Source organism: Cornus florida, unplaced genomic scaffold (genome assembly GCF_030987335.1).
Source record: "Cornus florida cultivar Cherokee Brave unplaced genomic scaffold, ASM3098733v1 CherokeeBrave_3.0.0_Hap2_Chr10, whole genome shotgun sequence".
NCBI lineage: Eukaryota > Viridiplantae > Streptophyta > Magnoliopsida > Cornales > Cornaceae > Cornus > Cornus florida.
In genome coordinates this window covers 60,593,167-60,608,205 of record NW_026775580.1, presented here as the reverse complement: position 1 = coordinate 60,608,205, position 15,039 = coordinate 60,593,167, and the positions used below count along the sequence as shown (strand labels likewise).

General features: G+C 35.1%; 1 protein-coding gene across 3 annotated transcripts; it reads right to left on the bottom strand.

The window, feature by feature from the left end:
• Positions 1-1,277: 1,277 nt before the first annotated feature.
• On the bottom strand, positions 1,278-6,493 carry LOC132278757 (protein DETOXIFICATION 27-like). 3 transcript variants are annotated; one of them, XM_059780638.1, is made up of 8 exons: positions 6,184-6,493; positions 4,569-5,110; positions 4,395-4,484; positions 4,069-4,125; positions 2,240-2,681; positions 2,004-2,090; positions 1,839-1,913; positions 1,278-1,695 (listed from the first exon to the last, which is right to left on the bottom strand). In XM_059780638.1, the coding sequence occupies exons 1-7, from the start codon at positions 6,460-6,462 to the stop codon at positions 1,863-1,865; spliced, it is 1,548 nt and encodes a 515-aa protein (XP_059636621.1). In that variant the 5' UTR covers positions 6,463-6,493; the 3' UTR covers positions 1,278-1,695; positions 1,839-1,862. The 3 variants fall into 3 exon arrangements, with proteins under 3 accessions (XP_059636621.1, XP_059636620.1, XP_059636622.1); XM_059780639.1 differs by having other exon boundaries at positions 1,302-1,913; positions 2,240-2,358; positions 2,443-2,681; positions 4,569-5,106; positions 6,184-6,477; XM_059780637.1 differs by having other exon boundaries at positions 1,279-1,913.
• Between the last annotated feature and the right edge of the window lie 8,546 nt (positions 6,494-15,039).

The window sequence follows — 15,039 nt, the reverse complement described above, 5'->3', positions numbered from 1 at the left end:
GATCAGGAGATGTTGTTGCGTATATGTGTTATTTGAAAATTAGCTAGGCTGATCAAACTAGCTTTAGTAGTACTGTGTGTATGTGTGTGAGAGAGAAAGGATGGCTTGAGAGAGAGAGAAAGAGAAGTAAGACAAAAGGGTGGCAGTGTGGACAGGTATATATATGCAGGCAACGCTGAAGATGGACACGCGGGACGTCACGGAAGGGAAGGGTGGCGGTGTGGCCGCATTTGAAGGGTTGAGAGATAGTAATTAAAGACTGTTCATTTCATCTCTCTGTCAATGTCTTTTCTGCCTTTTTCTCATCATTTTCTGCACCATATATATGTATATTATATAAGAAAATGATAAAAAAAAATTCGAACTTATATATCCCTAATTAAGAGTTATTATTATACATTATGATTGGAATAGTTAAAATAAAATTAAAAAATATATATTAAGTATAGTAATCATCATATTATATATTACCTCTGTCCTATACTAATATTTTATTATTCTTTTTTAGGCATCCAAATTAATTATACCATTTGAAGTCCAAACAAAAAATATATTGTTTTTTTTTTTTATATATATATAATTACCGTTTAAATTTTCAAAAAAAAAATTCCAATTTGGTAACATACACATTTAAATTTAAAGCCACAATGATATAATTTTAAAAGGAAACGTAATTAAAAAATTATAATATTAAAAGAGGACAGCTAATATGAGTGCATCATAAATACCTGTATTATGCACACAAGCCAATTAAGAATGTCCACAAAACCATTCTCAAATAGATATGCCTGTAGAATCAAAAACTTAAAAGAAATAAATTTTTTATCTTGATTTTAATAATTTAAACATAATTTCAAACCAAAAAAAAAACCGAATACGAAACTTATATTTCTTCTTTTTTATTTTAATCTCAATTTCAGAAAATAATTTATGCAAAAAAAATGTAATCAATCAAAATTATGAATTGTTTTTTGTTTTCCAATAACATGAGAAAAGACAAACAACTTTAAAAATTTATGATTTATATACATACAAACCTTTTCTTGTACATCATAAATCTTGATTATTCTTTGCGTCACCAATATTGCAAATCCAAACGAAGAACCGAAAAAAAAAACCCTGTTTTTATTGTCAGATATTTCGAAAGGCAATATAAGAGCCTTCAATTATTTTTCTGTTTTGTTCTTCAAAGAATATTACTGTACAGACTGACTTTGCGCAGAGACTTTCTACACTAATTAAATTACAACCATTGAATTTTTAGAATCCATACATAAAACCCACTAATCAAGTTTAGTACAGTTTAGAAAGTCAACCGAAACCAATCATAAAAACCATTCTGTAATTCGGTTAGCTAAAGTTCATTTACAATCCCAGCTGAATCAAATTAAAATACAAAAATAAAGAAAAAACCATTAAATCATCACCGTTGGATATCATCTCTGACTAGAAACATAAATGGCATTTTTAACTATCCAATGAGATCAGATAGTTAATACGAACATACATTTTTCTGCACTCCGAATACATGAATATTTCTGCATTCACTTAATTTCAAAACAAATTTTTATATATATACATTTTGTTTGCGTAACATTTTCTTTTCATCATACATAATTGAGAGTGTTAGAGATGTTAACCCTCTCCAAAGTATTCACATATGTGGGGTACATACAAAATGGGCTCATCTATTCTCTGCAACTCAAAAGATTTAAAAAATCAAACTCGAACATATAATATAAAAAAATGACAAGAAGAAATCATGAAAAGAATAAGTAGATTTTTTTTTTTCTGAAATGCATTAGAGCTCTTGTAGTTTGAACAAAAACTATTTGCACCTATCCATTTGCAGTGCTCTGAGATTAATAGCTGGGGAGTGCCTGATTAGCCATATGAAACCGAGCTTTCTGTGCCTGCAAACGATAATCCAACCGGGAGAAACTGTCAGTTTCTTAGAATGGAAATGAGAATATGTTTCGATCCTGTTTTCGAAATATTGTTACCTCGTTTTCCCATTTGCAACTGATAATGATGATTGCTAATATTGATGTTTGAACCACTGTCCCGCCGATCATTCCAGCCCAAATACCCTGATAAACATATAGATACATTGCATATCAAAATCAGGAATACAATTTGAAAGTAATGCTTGAAAAATCAGGCCAGACACACACAATGGTTTCTTTGAGCATCATAATTTGCTCATAGTGCTTGGAACAGTGTAAAACAAATGTTATACCTTAATGCCAAAAGGAAGCAAACATCCCAAGATTAACCCAAGAGGGACTCCAATGATATAGTAAGAACCCATATTTATACATGCTGCCAATCCTTGCCAACCACATCCAACGGCTACCCCTGAAGAAATAGCAAATGGGCGGATTATGATATTGTTACACTTGCATTTGGCTTGTAAAATTGGACACCTCTTAGTTCTTTTACCTGAAAGAACTGGTTGAATGCAATTGATGAGAATGGTTAATGCCAATAGCACTGCTAGTTCATCGACCATTGCAATGACGGAAGTGCTTGAAGTGAAGATCATTGCAAGCTTGTCAGGGAAGGCCATGATCATTGACCAACAAAAAATCCCCACTACGAGGGAGGTCAGTACTGACATGATGGTGGCGAACTTGGCTGCTTTTGCGTTGCCTGCTCCAAGCTCATTTGCTACACGTACTCTGTGCACACAGAATATCGGATAGCAACAGAGAGGTTGAGTTTTTTTTCTTTCAGAAGCATACCCATGGGAGAAAGTGATGAAGAACACCATATTCTAATTTGACCAACGAGTTTTACTTATAAGAATCAAGAATTTAAAATAAAAAAAAAAATCAAGATTTTGTGAAGCCACCGTTGATGTGATGCCTAAATTTATAATAATAAAGTGGAGACTAAATCCAAGAGAATTGACTTACAAACCAACTAGTAACTATCACCCAAAAAAATGTAAAAAAACAAATTCTCATGTAGATATAATGTAATCGAACACAACCTTCTACAACATATCCAAACTTCGGAATTTTGTTGGTTAGTCAATGAGACAAATCAGTAAGTCAAAAGTAGAGTAATCATAACTGTAAAACCTCATTCAATAGATGTGATAAATTCAATTATGAGATTCATGTGAGGTCAATAGCAACTGGCAAAGAATTTTAAATTTCTCAGTTGAAGTCTCTCATAGTTGTTAAAGGCGCGCCTAGCTAGGCTCCAAAAAAGCCCCACGCTCGTCAAGGCTCAACTAGAGCGCCTCAACCTACTACAAACTAGGCCCCTTCAATCAGGCTCACATAAAACTCTCCAGGCTCACACTTTTTAGTAGGCTCTAGGGTCAAAAAAGGCGCGCCTTGAATTTTTTTAATCATTTATTCATATCATTTTCTTTTTATTTAATGACTACTAAATTAAAGGGTTCTATATCATATATCATATTGTTAAACATTATGAAATATTTGACAAAATTCATAAATTTATTATTCACTACTTACATTAACTGCAATTTGTGCTTGATTCTGAATATATATAGTAATATATGTTTAAATATGCATTATTATTACACGTCTTACTTCGATTAGGCCCGTGTCTTATACTACCCCATACGCTTAGACTCCAGAAGGCCTTTGGCACCTTAGTGCGCCTTAGCCTTTAACAACTATGAGTTCTCTTATCATAAGTTTGCATACATCATATGGAGGGGTACAAAAACAAAGTGATATATGGTTGTCATAGCACAAGCGCCAAGTGAAGAGACAAAGTGGGGATGGATGGTGACCTATGGGGTCAAATGAAGGCTATGAGGACACTTTCCTTCCTTTATGGAGATATGATACTGCTTTTCAAGACTGCTTCATTTTTAGTGGACACAACAGGACAAGTAAAGATGCTCGTGATAAAAATGCCTTGAACCCCATATTCATATACTTTCTGTGCCTTACAATTTGAAATTTTGCATCTCCAATCTCGTTCTCTCTTCTTATACTAATATTCTAAATTCAAGTTTCATATTTGGACCTCAAATTGGCTCCGAACTTGAGAGAGAGAGAGAGAGACTTACAAAGATCAACTTACCCAGTTGCAGCAAAAAAACCAAGTGGAATCATAGATTCCCAACCATAAATAGCGATGCTGTCAAGAAAAAAAAAATAGTCCGAATTAAAAAAAAAAAAACAAAAAAGAAATATTCTTTTTTAAATGAAATAACTAACAAACTAACAACGTAAATTAAAATAACCAATAGAGTTTAAAGAGAAGATCCACATAAAGATAACTATTGGTTATTTTGAATTCACATTGCTTAACCGGTCTAATGTTTTGGTTCCTGTAACACTGCTCAAAAAAGAATGTAATAAAAATTAATGGAGTAAATTGAAAAGGCTAAAGGATTAGGAGCAAACCAGATGGACAGGGCATTAACTGCAACTTCAGTGTTATTCATCATCATCCCAGACACTATGATCAACACTCTATAATAGAAATTCTCCAACCTAAAACACTAAAAACTGTCAAATTTTAAATCTGACTGCAAGTGACAAGTGTGTGTGTGTGTGAGAGAGAGAGAAAGAGCATACGACAGCATGATCCCAGAAGCCACAGAAAGCTTGAGAAACTCCCAAAGCCCAACAAAAGCTTGGTTTGAGAAGCCAGTCCAAGAATGAGGACACCCACCACAAACTATATACCCAAAGAGTCCCAAAACCGAAACCCACCATGAGAAATCAAGAGTAAGTGCAGTGCCAACAATGCCAACCCTCAGCCAATACACAAAAAGCCAACTAACAAACACATGGACTGCAAGTGCCCCACCAGACACCCAAGCAATCACCGCCATCTTGAGCTGGCACTGCAAGAACCTCAATAAGGTGAATTGAAACATAAAGCTCAAGTGCATCGGAATCAACCACATCGCCACCACCCCTGACAACTCTGCTATTTCTGCCGACTGTCCGGTGAGCTTCAATATAGGGGTAGCAAACACAAAAAGAGGCAACAATAACACCGAACCAAGAAACAACACAACCCACGAACACTGCATATATATACCCAGCATGTGGTACTGTTTCGCCCCATAAGCTTGGCCACAAAGTGTTTCGAGCGCACTCGCCATCCCTAACTATCATCAAATACCACAAACACAAAAATACAACTTCCATAATTGAGTTGCTGCGGCAAAATTCAGAAACATAGAATGAGCTGAAAATTTTTATATATACACACACATTTCTATTACGCTAAGATTTTGTCTTCTTCACTTAGCACTTGGTTAAAGTTACACGAATATAGCACGGTCTTGTTTTCTACCTATACTATACGAGGAAGTCTATGCCCCATTCATGCTAGCTTCATCCCTTGTGATTTTACACCATCAAAGCCCAATTTCAGGTCTCGTAGAAATCCCAGTAAAACAAATAGGTAATGGAATTGGAAATGGGTAATGCAACTATGATTGGAAATGGGTATCGATATGTTTGATAACCCAATTTGTTTTACTTGATTCTGACATTGAGTTTGAGGGTGAGCCTTGGCGCAACAGTAAGGTTAATCCATTGTCACCTGGAGGTGACGGGTTAAAAACAAGGAAATAGTCTCTTCGCATGCAAAGGTAAGGCTGCATACATCTTACCCTCCCAAACTCCCATAATGAGCCTTGTGCACTGAATTTGCCCTTTTTATTCCAATATTGAGTTTGATATTGTAAGTTGAATATCTAAAATTTTGAGTGTCAGTGATATCACTTTTAACTGAATCTTAAATACTTATAGCTATGTTTGGTGGTATGGAATTGTGAGAGAAAAATTAGTTTAAAGCTTGAACCAAATTTTCTCCAGTTGACATCACACAATGTTACAGTTAAAGCTATGTTCGGCTGCATGGAATTGGTGGGAGAAAAATTAGTTTAAAGTTTGAACTAAATCTTCACCAATTTCAATTCTAAGACACCAATTCCATATAACCCAACAGAGCATTAAAATTTAATACAAATTCTCAATTTTTTGCAATTATCATTTAAAACTTCAACACTTGAAAATAAAGCTCAAAATTTTCAGTTTTATCAAACAGCACTCAACTGTAAGTACTTGATTCAGAAATCCTATACGAAATGAATACAGAGAAATGTAGTTTCTATAATTTTTCAAAATTAATTTCAACAGATCGAATACAGTATACAGAGTGTGATTTAATTACCAAGAAGCCGAAGCTGATGGCGATGATGACAGTGGTGGCAATGGAGATTGCGGCGAGGTCGAGGTCGCCGAGATGGCCGGCGAATGATTGTGTTATGAGGGTCATGGAGAACATGGCGAGGCGGGTGAAGATGGAGGGACCCGCAATCTGCCATATCTTCTTCGTCTCCGTCCATGTCCGTCTGATCCAACTTCCACCGTCTGATTGTTCCTGATGGTGGCCGGTTTCATTTTCTTCTGAGGATGAGAGTAATAGGGGCTCATTGCCTTGTTCTCTCATCACCAATTGAGCGACCAAGGGAGTGTTACTAAGTGGGTTTTCACATAGTTGGAGAACGACTTCTGGTCCAGAAGTGTGATCGTTCACTGGGACCCTCCCAGAAAAGGGCGTGACATAAAAGGGAGTAGACTGGTACTTGATGATAGTGGACCCACTGCGATTACTACATTTATTTTCTTACATGGCCCATTGGACTTTCATAGGAAAATCGGGCTTTAGAACATATTTGGACATGGATTTTGAACGACCGGCTTTGTTTGGGATGGGCCAAGTTTTACGTGACAAACACTTTCTTTTTTTTTCCTCTTTTTTTTTTTTTTTTTTTTTAATTTAATTAAAAGTTCAAGCAAATACATACACATGGTAAATAGATATCCATCAACATGATTTAAAAACTACTTGAGATAAAGGCCATGGTTACTATTCTTAATGTTGATTTTGTTGTTGTAAGATACATCATGGAGCAGTTTGGATATATATTATTAGTATGTGCTAAGCTCACAAAGTACTAGGGTAAACCACAAAATTAGTCTTTGAATTACTCCCTCTGTGACTCTGTCCCAAAAAGAGACACCCTCTGTCCTAAAAAGAGTGTCTCTTTTTGCGACAGAGGGAATACATTTTAGGGTAAAGTACAATGACACCCCTGAGGTTTGCCATAACAGACATATATAAGTTGCATGTTTTATGGACAATGACACCCCATATTAGAAATGTCAATCAATCAAGGCCTTAGATGGTCTGAAAAGACGAAATTACCCCTTAATATTAAAATCAAATTTGTTGTAAAATATCAAACATATTAAAAAGACGAAACTACCCTTGAGTTAATTTCAGCCACAAATTGGCGCCAGATGAAACAATCATCCCACCAACCCCCACAAACCCCTTTATTTCTCCAAAGCCTGAAACCATCATCCCACCTACCCCCACAAACCATCATCTCTCTCACTCTAACATTTTATTTCTCTAAGTCTGAAAGCCTTTCGTAGCACCATGCATCTCTTTCTTTCGAAAACCCTAAGTTTGTAACCATGTTTATCATTTCAAAACCTTAGTTCTGAAATGCTAAAGTTGGTGGTTTGATTTGATCAAGCACTTAAATATTTAGTGGTTTATGTTCTGTGTGTTCGGTTGTTTGGTTGTTCGCGATCTCTACAAGTCTGATCTCATTTTTCCTCTCTAACTTTGTGTTTCATTCTGTAAGTCTGATCTCATTTTTCCTCTATGACTTGGTGTTTCATTATGTAACATATTTGATCAAGTGTTTACATATAGGGTTTTTGCTTAGGGGTTTCTATAAATTTATTGTTGTGTCATGAAATCATTGGTTGCATATAGGGTTTTTGATTGAGTGTTTTATTATCAATTTGTTGTTATTTTATTTAGGGGTTTTTTTAAATCAAATTTTTGTTATTTCATGAAATTTGTTGCATATAGAGCTTGGAATTGGTTTTTTTTTTTTTACCAAAAATTTGTTATTTTGTGAAAATGCATGTCTAGTTTGATGAGACTACAAGTTATAAAATGGCATGTTATTGACTTTTGGCAACCATAATGATTGATCTGTGAATGTTTATTGTATGACAGACTATGCAAAATTAGTGGCAATTTTGGGTCCCGCTCGACATTTATTTGTTTCAATCACTTAGTTTGCTTCTTGTCTTAACAGTGCCTATCATATGCATGCTCTCTTTACACTGCATATCTTGTGTGATTTAGTGTCTATTTATTTTGTGTGAATTTTTTTTGTCAGTTGCAGATGGTTAATGACAAAGTCCATGATCTCCTACTTAAGTTTGATGATCACATACATGTTGTGAGAGTGATAGATCCAAATAGTTATTGCTTTTTAAAGTTGTACTCATCTGCTTATGCATTTGTGCTTAAACATGTTTATAATCAGACTGGTATGATATTGAATATATTTTACGAATTCCTTGGGAGTTGTGGCAGAATGCTATTAAATGGGGATAATGATCTGATCATAATTTTTACATTGAATTTAGATGACAGGGAGATAGATATAATTGTTGAGATTGCTAATAAGGATGGTTCAATTGCTAAAAAAGATGGTCCCAATTGATTTAGATAATGATATGGAGCCATTGGACCACAAAATCCTGTGGGGGAATATAAAGATAGTGACTCTGAAGATAAATTAATATGATTACAATTTCTCATACAGTGATGATGAGGAGTGGAATAAGGGAGATGAAAGACATGAGGGCCGGATAAGAGGCACATGATTATGATAATATTAAATTAGTAAGGGAGAGTCCTGATAACATTTATAGTGAATTATCTGATTATAGTGACATTGCTGATTTTAGTAGAGAAAGTGATTACGAAAGACCGGCTTCTGTGCATAAACTAGGGCTGCAACTCAAGCGAGCCCAACCCGAAATAACCAGAGCGCAGCCCTAAATTTTATGGGCTTGGGCAATATTTTTCTAATTTCAGTTTGGGCTTGGGCTATATATTTTGAGCTCGGGTTATATATTTTGAGCCCGAATTCAATTCAGGCTGGGCTTGGGTTGATATGGATGAAGCCCGAAGCCTAACCCGAGCCTGAAAATATTATAAATTTATAAATATATATACTTAAGTCGCAAGAGTGTAGTAGCCAAGTTGGTAGTGTGCTTGGGATTTATACTTAAAGTTTTAGGTTCAAGTCATGGGTGCAGCATTAATTGATTTATTTTTTACACACAAATTCTTCTGAGGTGGGCTTAGTGCGGGCTCGGGCTGGACAAATTATGTATGAGCTAGGCTTGGGTTGCTCAGCTCGGACTTAAGGTGTAATACTTTTAATTTTAAAAGGATAGTCTCGGCATTTTAATAATAATTTTTACTGCATTTTTATTTGTTTATTTGTTTATTTTCCTGATTATTGTAATTAATTGATTACTTGTTTTATTTAGTTTATTTTATTGCATTGTTGTTTGTTTAATTGTATTTGTATTTCCTTTAATTAAATTACTTGTTTTAATTGTTTTAATGGTTTATTAGTTTATTTAAATGGAATTAATTGGATTAAATTAGTATTATTAATTGTAATGTTAAATTAGGGTTTTAGTCTTTTATGGGTCACGTTTTAGCTGACTTAGATTATAAATTTAATTGTTTCTTTTCCTTCTCGGTTCATAGTTAGAATTAGGGTTATGTTTTCCTAAGCCTATAAATACAACAGTACATGTGTCTAGGGTTGAAAAAACCCTATTCACGTACTAGAGAAATAAAGAGAGGTTGTGAGAAAAACAAAGAGTTACAGACGGGGTTACAGACGGGGTTACAGACGGGGTTTTGGCTGTGGATTAAAGGACGGACCTAGGAGAAGGGAATGTTGAGCAGTAGAAGATTGACAGTAAAAGGACATCATCGGAAAACTTAGAAGATGGCGATGAGGTTTTGATTCAAAACCACATAGGCAAGTTATATTTCGTCTCTATCCCCTTAACCTGTGTTCTGTGCATGCCTAGATGATGTCTAAGATTTTAATCGGACATTAACTGAATCTTGCATACTTAGTATATGTTAAATTGATCATCTATATGTGTTTAATTTTGTCTGGAATAGTTCTTGCAAGTTTGGATTCATTGTCTGTTTTTAAAGCATAATGAATCGGTAGTTGTTTTAATCGTTGTTATTAATTCCTACTGTTATAAACAAATGATTAGGATGCTACTGGGTATAAATTAGAATCTTAGGTTCAGTATTAAAGAGGAACAGAAGAGTTGAAAGTTGCCGAAGACGAAGCAGAAGGCCAGAGAAGGTTCAGGGTTCTTAGAGAGGGAGAGAGCCAGCTCCATGGAAGAGATAGCCGATTCCATGGAAGAGGGAGCCGACTCCCCCAAGTGAAGAGCCGGCTCTAGGGGTTAGAGAGTCGGCTCCCACCCCTCTAGAGCCGGCTCCAAGGATCATGGAGCCGGCTCCATGTATGGTTGGAGTCTGCTCTCAAGTTTTGAGAGCATGCTCTCTTAAGTTATCACTTTCTAGAATTTTTTTAGCTCGGTTTGGACGGTTTGTTCTTTCCGAATTGTTTTGGGACTTTATTGGGAGGTTTTAAATACCAGTTTCAAGTAATATTAAAACCTTTTATGGCATAGTTTATGCCTCTAAGCTAATGGATGGAACAATAGGAAAGCATGCTGTTAACGGATGAAAATGATTAAATTGTTTAATTTTGTTTTAACAATTTAACGGACTATAACATGATTATAAAACTTGTTTTGGATGCACAATAAGGTCATTTATTTATCAGATTTGATCTATGCTTACTCTGGATGTTAATTGCTGAAATAATAAACTTTGTTCTGCAATTACATAGATTAATGTTTTGGTTATTAATTGTTGAACTGTTAAACTATGTTCTGTCAATTATATGGATTAATGTGTTGGACTTTAATTGCTGAATTATTTTATTAAATTATGTCAATTACCTGGATGTTATGGATTGTATGCACCGGTATGAGACGGTGGTATACTAGGGATGGTTTAGCTCAAAACGCTAAGACCTACCCTATTGGAATAAGGGAATGGATTGTAAAAATTGAATCCTACTTATATTTAGGGTAGACCAACTGAGTAAGTTGAGTGACTACATGGATTAATTGTTATTTGTAGTTAAGTCAGATCAACTGAATAAGTTGAGTGACTAACTGGATTGGAAATCTTATGTCAGATCAATGAACAATTGAATGACATATTTTGGTTCTGGATGGACTTTAAATATATAACTATGGTACCACGATATGAGCTTGAGCCTCAGGATCGTCGGTTAAGAAGTGTATATGCATTAGGATGCATAGCTGGCTATGACGGATGAGGTGTACCCTGTTAGGGCTAGGTACTCATGCCCACCTCTGGTGCGTTTTGCATGTTGCCTTCTATTCAGGTTGAGACCCCTTTGTAGTTTAGTGAGTGTCCCTTAGAGTGGATATATATATGTATATTTATGGACTAGATAAATATTGTGAGATATCTAAGATGTATCTACGTATCGGGTCACTGTATGGATTGCAGTTAGAATAGAACTTGTTCATGGGCCTGATCCACTCTTATTTTTCAGGTGTTCTACAGTTCCAGCCTTAGAGCTTGATCGTGCTAAGCCGAGATAGTCACTCGTTCCTCCGATTACGTAGGATTTCTTTTTATGTTTTAGTTTGGATTTTATCTTCAGTTGTTTATTTTCAGTTGGGATTTTGTTTAGGGGTCCACTAAATGGATTCCCAAGTTGTACTCTTGGAGGTTTTGGAGAGTTGGATTATTTTAATCTTTAAGGTTTGAGGATTTTATATTAATTAATTCTTCCAGCTTTATTCTATTTCTTAAATCTTTTTGTATTTCTGTTTGTTTATATATTAAATGTTTGATATTCCCTCGGGTTTGGGTTTGGGCCTGATCAACCAATGTCTCGGAGTCGAGGGTTATCACACAAGGCAAGCTCGGGCTGAAGATTTTCTATATGGACCTAGCCCGAGATGAATGCCAAGCCCGCCCAACCCGCTCGAGTTGCAGCCCTAACATAAACACATTAAGGGAATATTGTTCAAGTATGGTGATAATGGGGAGATTAAATTTGTGAAGGATCATTTGTTTGATGACATAAATCATTTCAGGACTGTGTTAAAGGACTTCGCAGTTCAAAAGGGTTTTAAATTGGTGATAAAGAAAAATGAAAGGGTTAGAGTGACTAGTCATTGCGAGAACCCAAGTTGTGGATAGAGAATCCATACAGCTCTACAAGTAGATCAATCCACCTTTAAGGTTGCTTCGCTTGGTCCAGAACACACTTGCATTAGAATCACTAAGAACAAGGTGGTTACTTCTATATATATAGCAAACAATCTTATTCATAAATTCAGAAATCAACCTGACATCAATTTAGATAAGTTGAACAAGAAGTTAGAGACAAGTTTAATGTAGAAGTGAATGAGAAATGTTTGAGGGGAGCTAGAAAGAAAGTTTTAGAAAACAGTGAAGGAACCCATGTAGATTCATATTCCAAACTGTGGCAATCTGTAGTTAAGATTCAGAAAACAAATCCTAGGAGTTTGGTGTTTATAAAACATTCACAAGATGAGGAACAAAGGTTTATGAGGATGTTTTTATCATTTGCATCAGAGTTAAATGGCTTCATGGATGGCTGCAGACCATTTATTGGTATAGATGGTAGTTTCTTGAAAGACTCCTTTGGTGGTATTTTGATTACTGCAGTGGGGCTTGATGGGAATAATGGCTTACGCACATTTTCATTTGTAATGGTGTAGTCTGAAAATAAAGAAAGTTGGAAGTGATTTTTGGAACACTTACCCAAAATTACTAGTGATATATGTGGAAATATGGCTTGAGTAATTATGATTGATGGCCAAAAGGGTATACTTCCAGTTGTAGATAAGGTATATACTCATGCGCTCAATATGAGGTGTTGTAGGCATATTTATGCTAATTTTAGGACAATATATCATAGGGTTAGGTATAGAAATTTGTTTTGGATGGCAGGTAGGGCCTATACTGAGTTGGAATTCAATAAAGCAATGACAAAGATACAAAGTAGTAGTCTACAAGCATGGCAGTGGTTGATGAATCATCCACTTAAAACATGGGTAAGACATAAGTTTGATGAGAAATAGAAATGTGATTTTCTAACAAATAATGCAATTCAATCATTCAATTCATGGCTTAAAAGGATAAGGGCAAAACCTATAACTGTTATGTTTTAAGGTATAATTAAGAATCAAGCTTATAACCAAAATTTCCAAAAGGTTTCAAACTAGTTGGGATAATTTTCCAGTCCCAAAAATCAAAAAGATATTGAACTCAGTTATTAAAAAGGCTAGCACATTTGAACTGATCTATCCAGGTAGTGACTTGTTTGAGATAACAGAGGAAACTATAATGAATATATTATCAATCTAGATAACAAAACAAGTGATTACAGGGAATAACAACTCATTGGTGTACCATGTAAGCATGTAGTAACATGTGTTACATATAGAAGATTGAATATTGGGGAGTACTGTCATGAATTTTTCAGTAGGTACACTTATGTTAAAACATACAAAAAATTGAAATATCCCATGCACCATGAGACCTTATAGGATAAAGTAGATAAGGAGGATTTGCTTCCCCCAATTCTAAAAAGGCCTATAGGCAGACCTAAAGTGGCAAGAAAAATGGAAGTTGATGAACCACAGGCTAGTAAGAGGTCTTTCATTATTCACTATAGCATATGCATGGGTACTGGGCACAACAAAAGAGATTGTCAAAGAGCTTCAGTTTAGATCAAAGGAAACATGGATCAAGAAAAGGAAAACATGGGTCAGGATCAACTTCAGCAGCAACTTCAGCAAAGGAAGGAAAGGAATGAGAGGTTAAAGAGTAAGGACAAGGTGTAGAGCTATTGCAAAACAGGTAGACCTTGGTTATTTTAAATTTCTCTATAAATGCCTTGGTATTTATTTATTATACATTTGGAATTGCAGGCCAATCTAGTATAGTTGTGAGATCAGTAGGACCAGCACAAGCCATGGCCAGTCAGTCCAATGTAAGCATTACTAAAGCATTACTTCATTTGAATTTCTTTTTGTAACTGTCAATACCTTAGGTCAATGTTATTTGTAAATGGTTGGATGTTTGCAGGCATATAGAAGTTATGAAGGACCCAATAGAGTTGCTGGTACATCAAGACCATCACAAGTCACTCAAACAAATGTAAGCAAAAAGGTAAATTTTTATTGTTGTTTTTCAATCAGTCCAATTGAGCAGTTATAACCAAATGTGCTTCTATTTTTGCAAGTTACAAATTATACACATTCAAGTATAATAGCAGCAACTACACCATCCACTCAATCCAATAGAGCATCAACAAGTGAAGGGGTATTTGGTCCACCCTGGTAGTAGTACTTAGCAATGAACAACATGTTTTTTGGGTTTTAGGTAACATGTTTTTTTTTTGTTTTTTTATTTATTTATTTTTTTTTTGTAAATGTCACATACGACACCGAACACAATGAGGTTATTTTTTGTTAGTTGGGTGAAACTTGACTATTAGATAGTTAATGTTTGGGCAGCTGCACAGTTGGTTTTTAATTAGGCACAGTTGGTTTTTGTTTGCACTCTTGATTTTTTGCACATGCATAGTTGCTAACTGCATAACATATTTCATATTTCACTAGTAGATTAATTTTTGGTGTCAAATGTTGGTTATGTAATGACTTGGCACAAGTTGTACCAAGTTTGTTATGAATTGTGGATGGCTACTTTATAAGTTTAAAACTTTTTTAATATTAAATGTTGGTTATGTAATGACTGTAATGGCTTCAATTGATTGCTGCCACAAAGCTTTTGTTGCCCTCTGTATTATTTTTCATATGTTTCACAAATTGTATATGGATGTGTGTGTGTGTGTGTGTGTGTGTATATATGTAGTCATCTCCAACTGACTATGTCAATATTTACTGCATTCTGTTAATGTGGTGTATTATTTCTCCAACTGGCTATGCTAAATTTCAATTGGTTGCTGCCAAGTTTGTAGTCATCTCCAACTAACTATACCAAATTTAAATTGGTTGC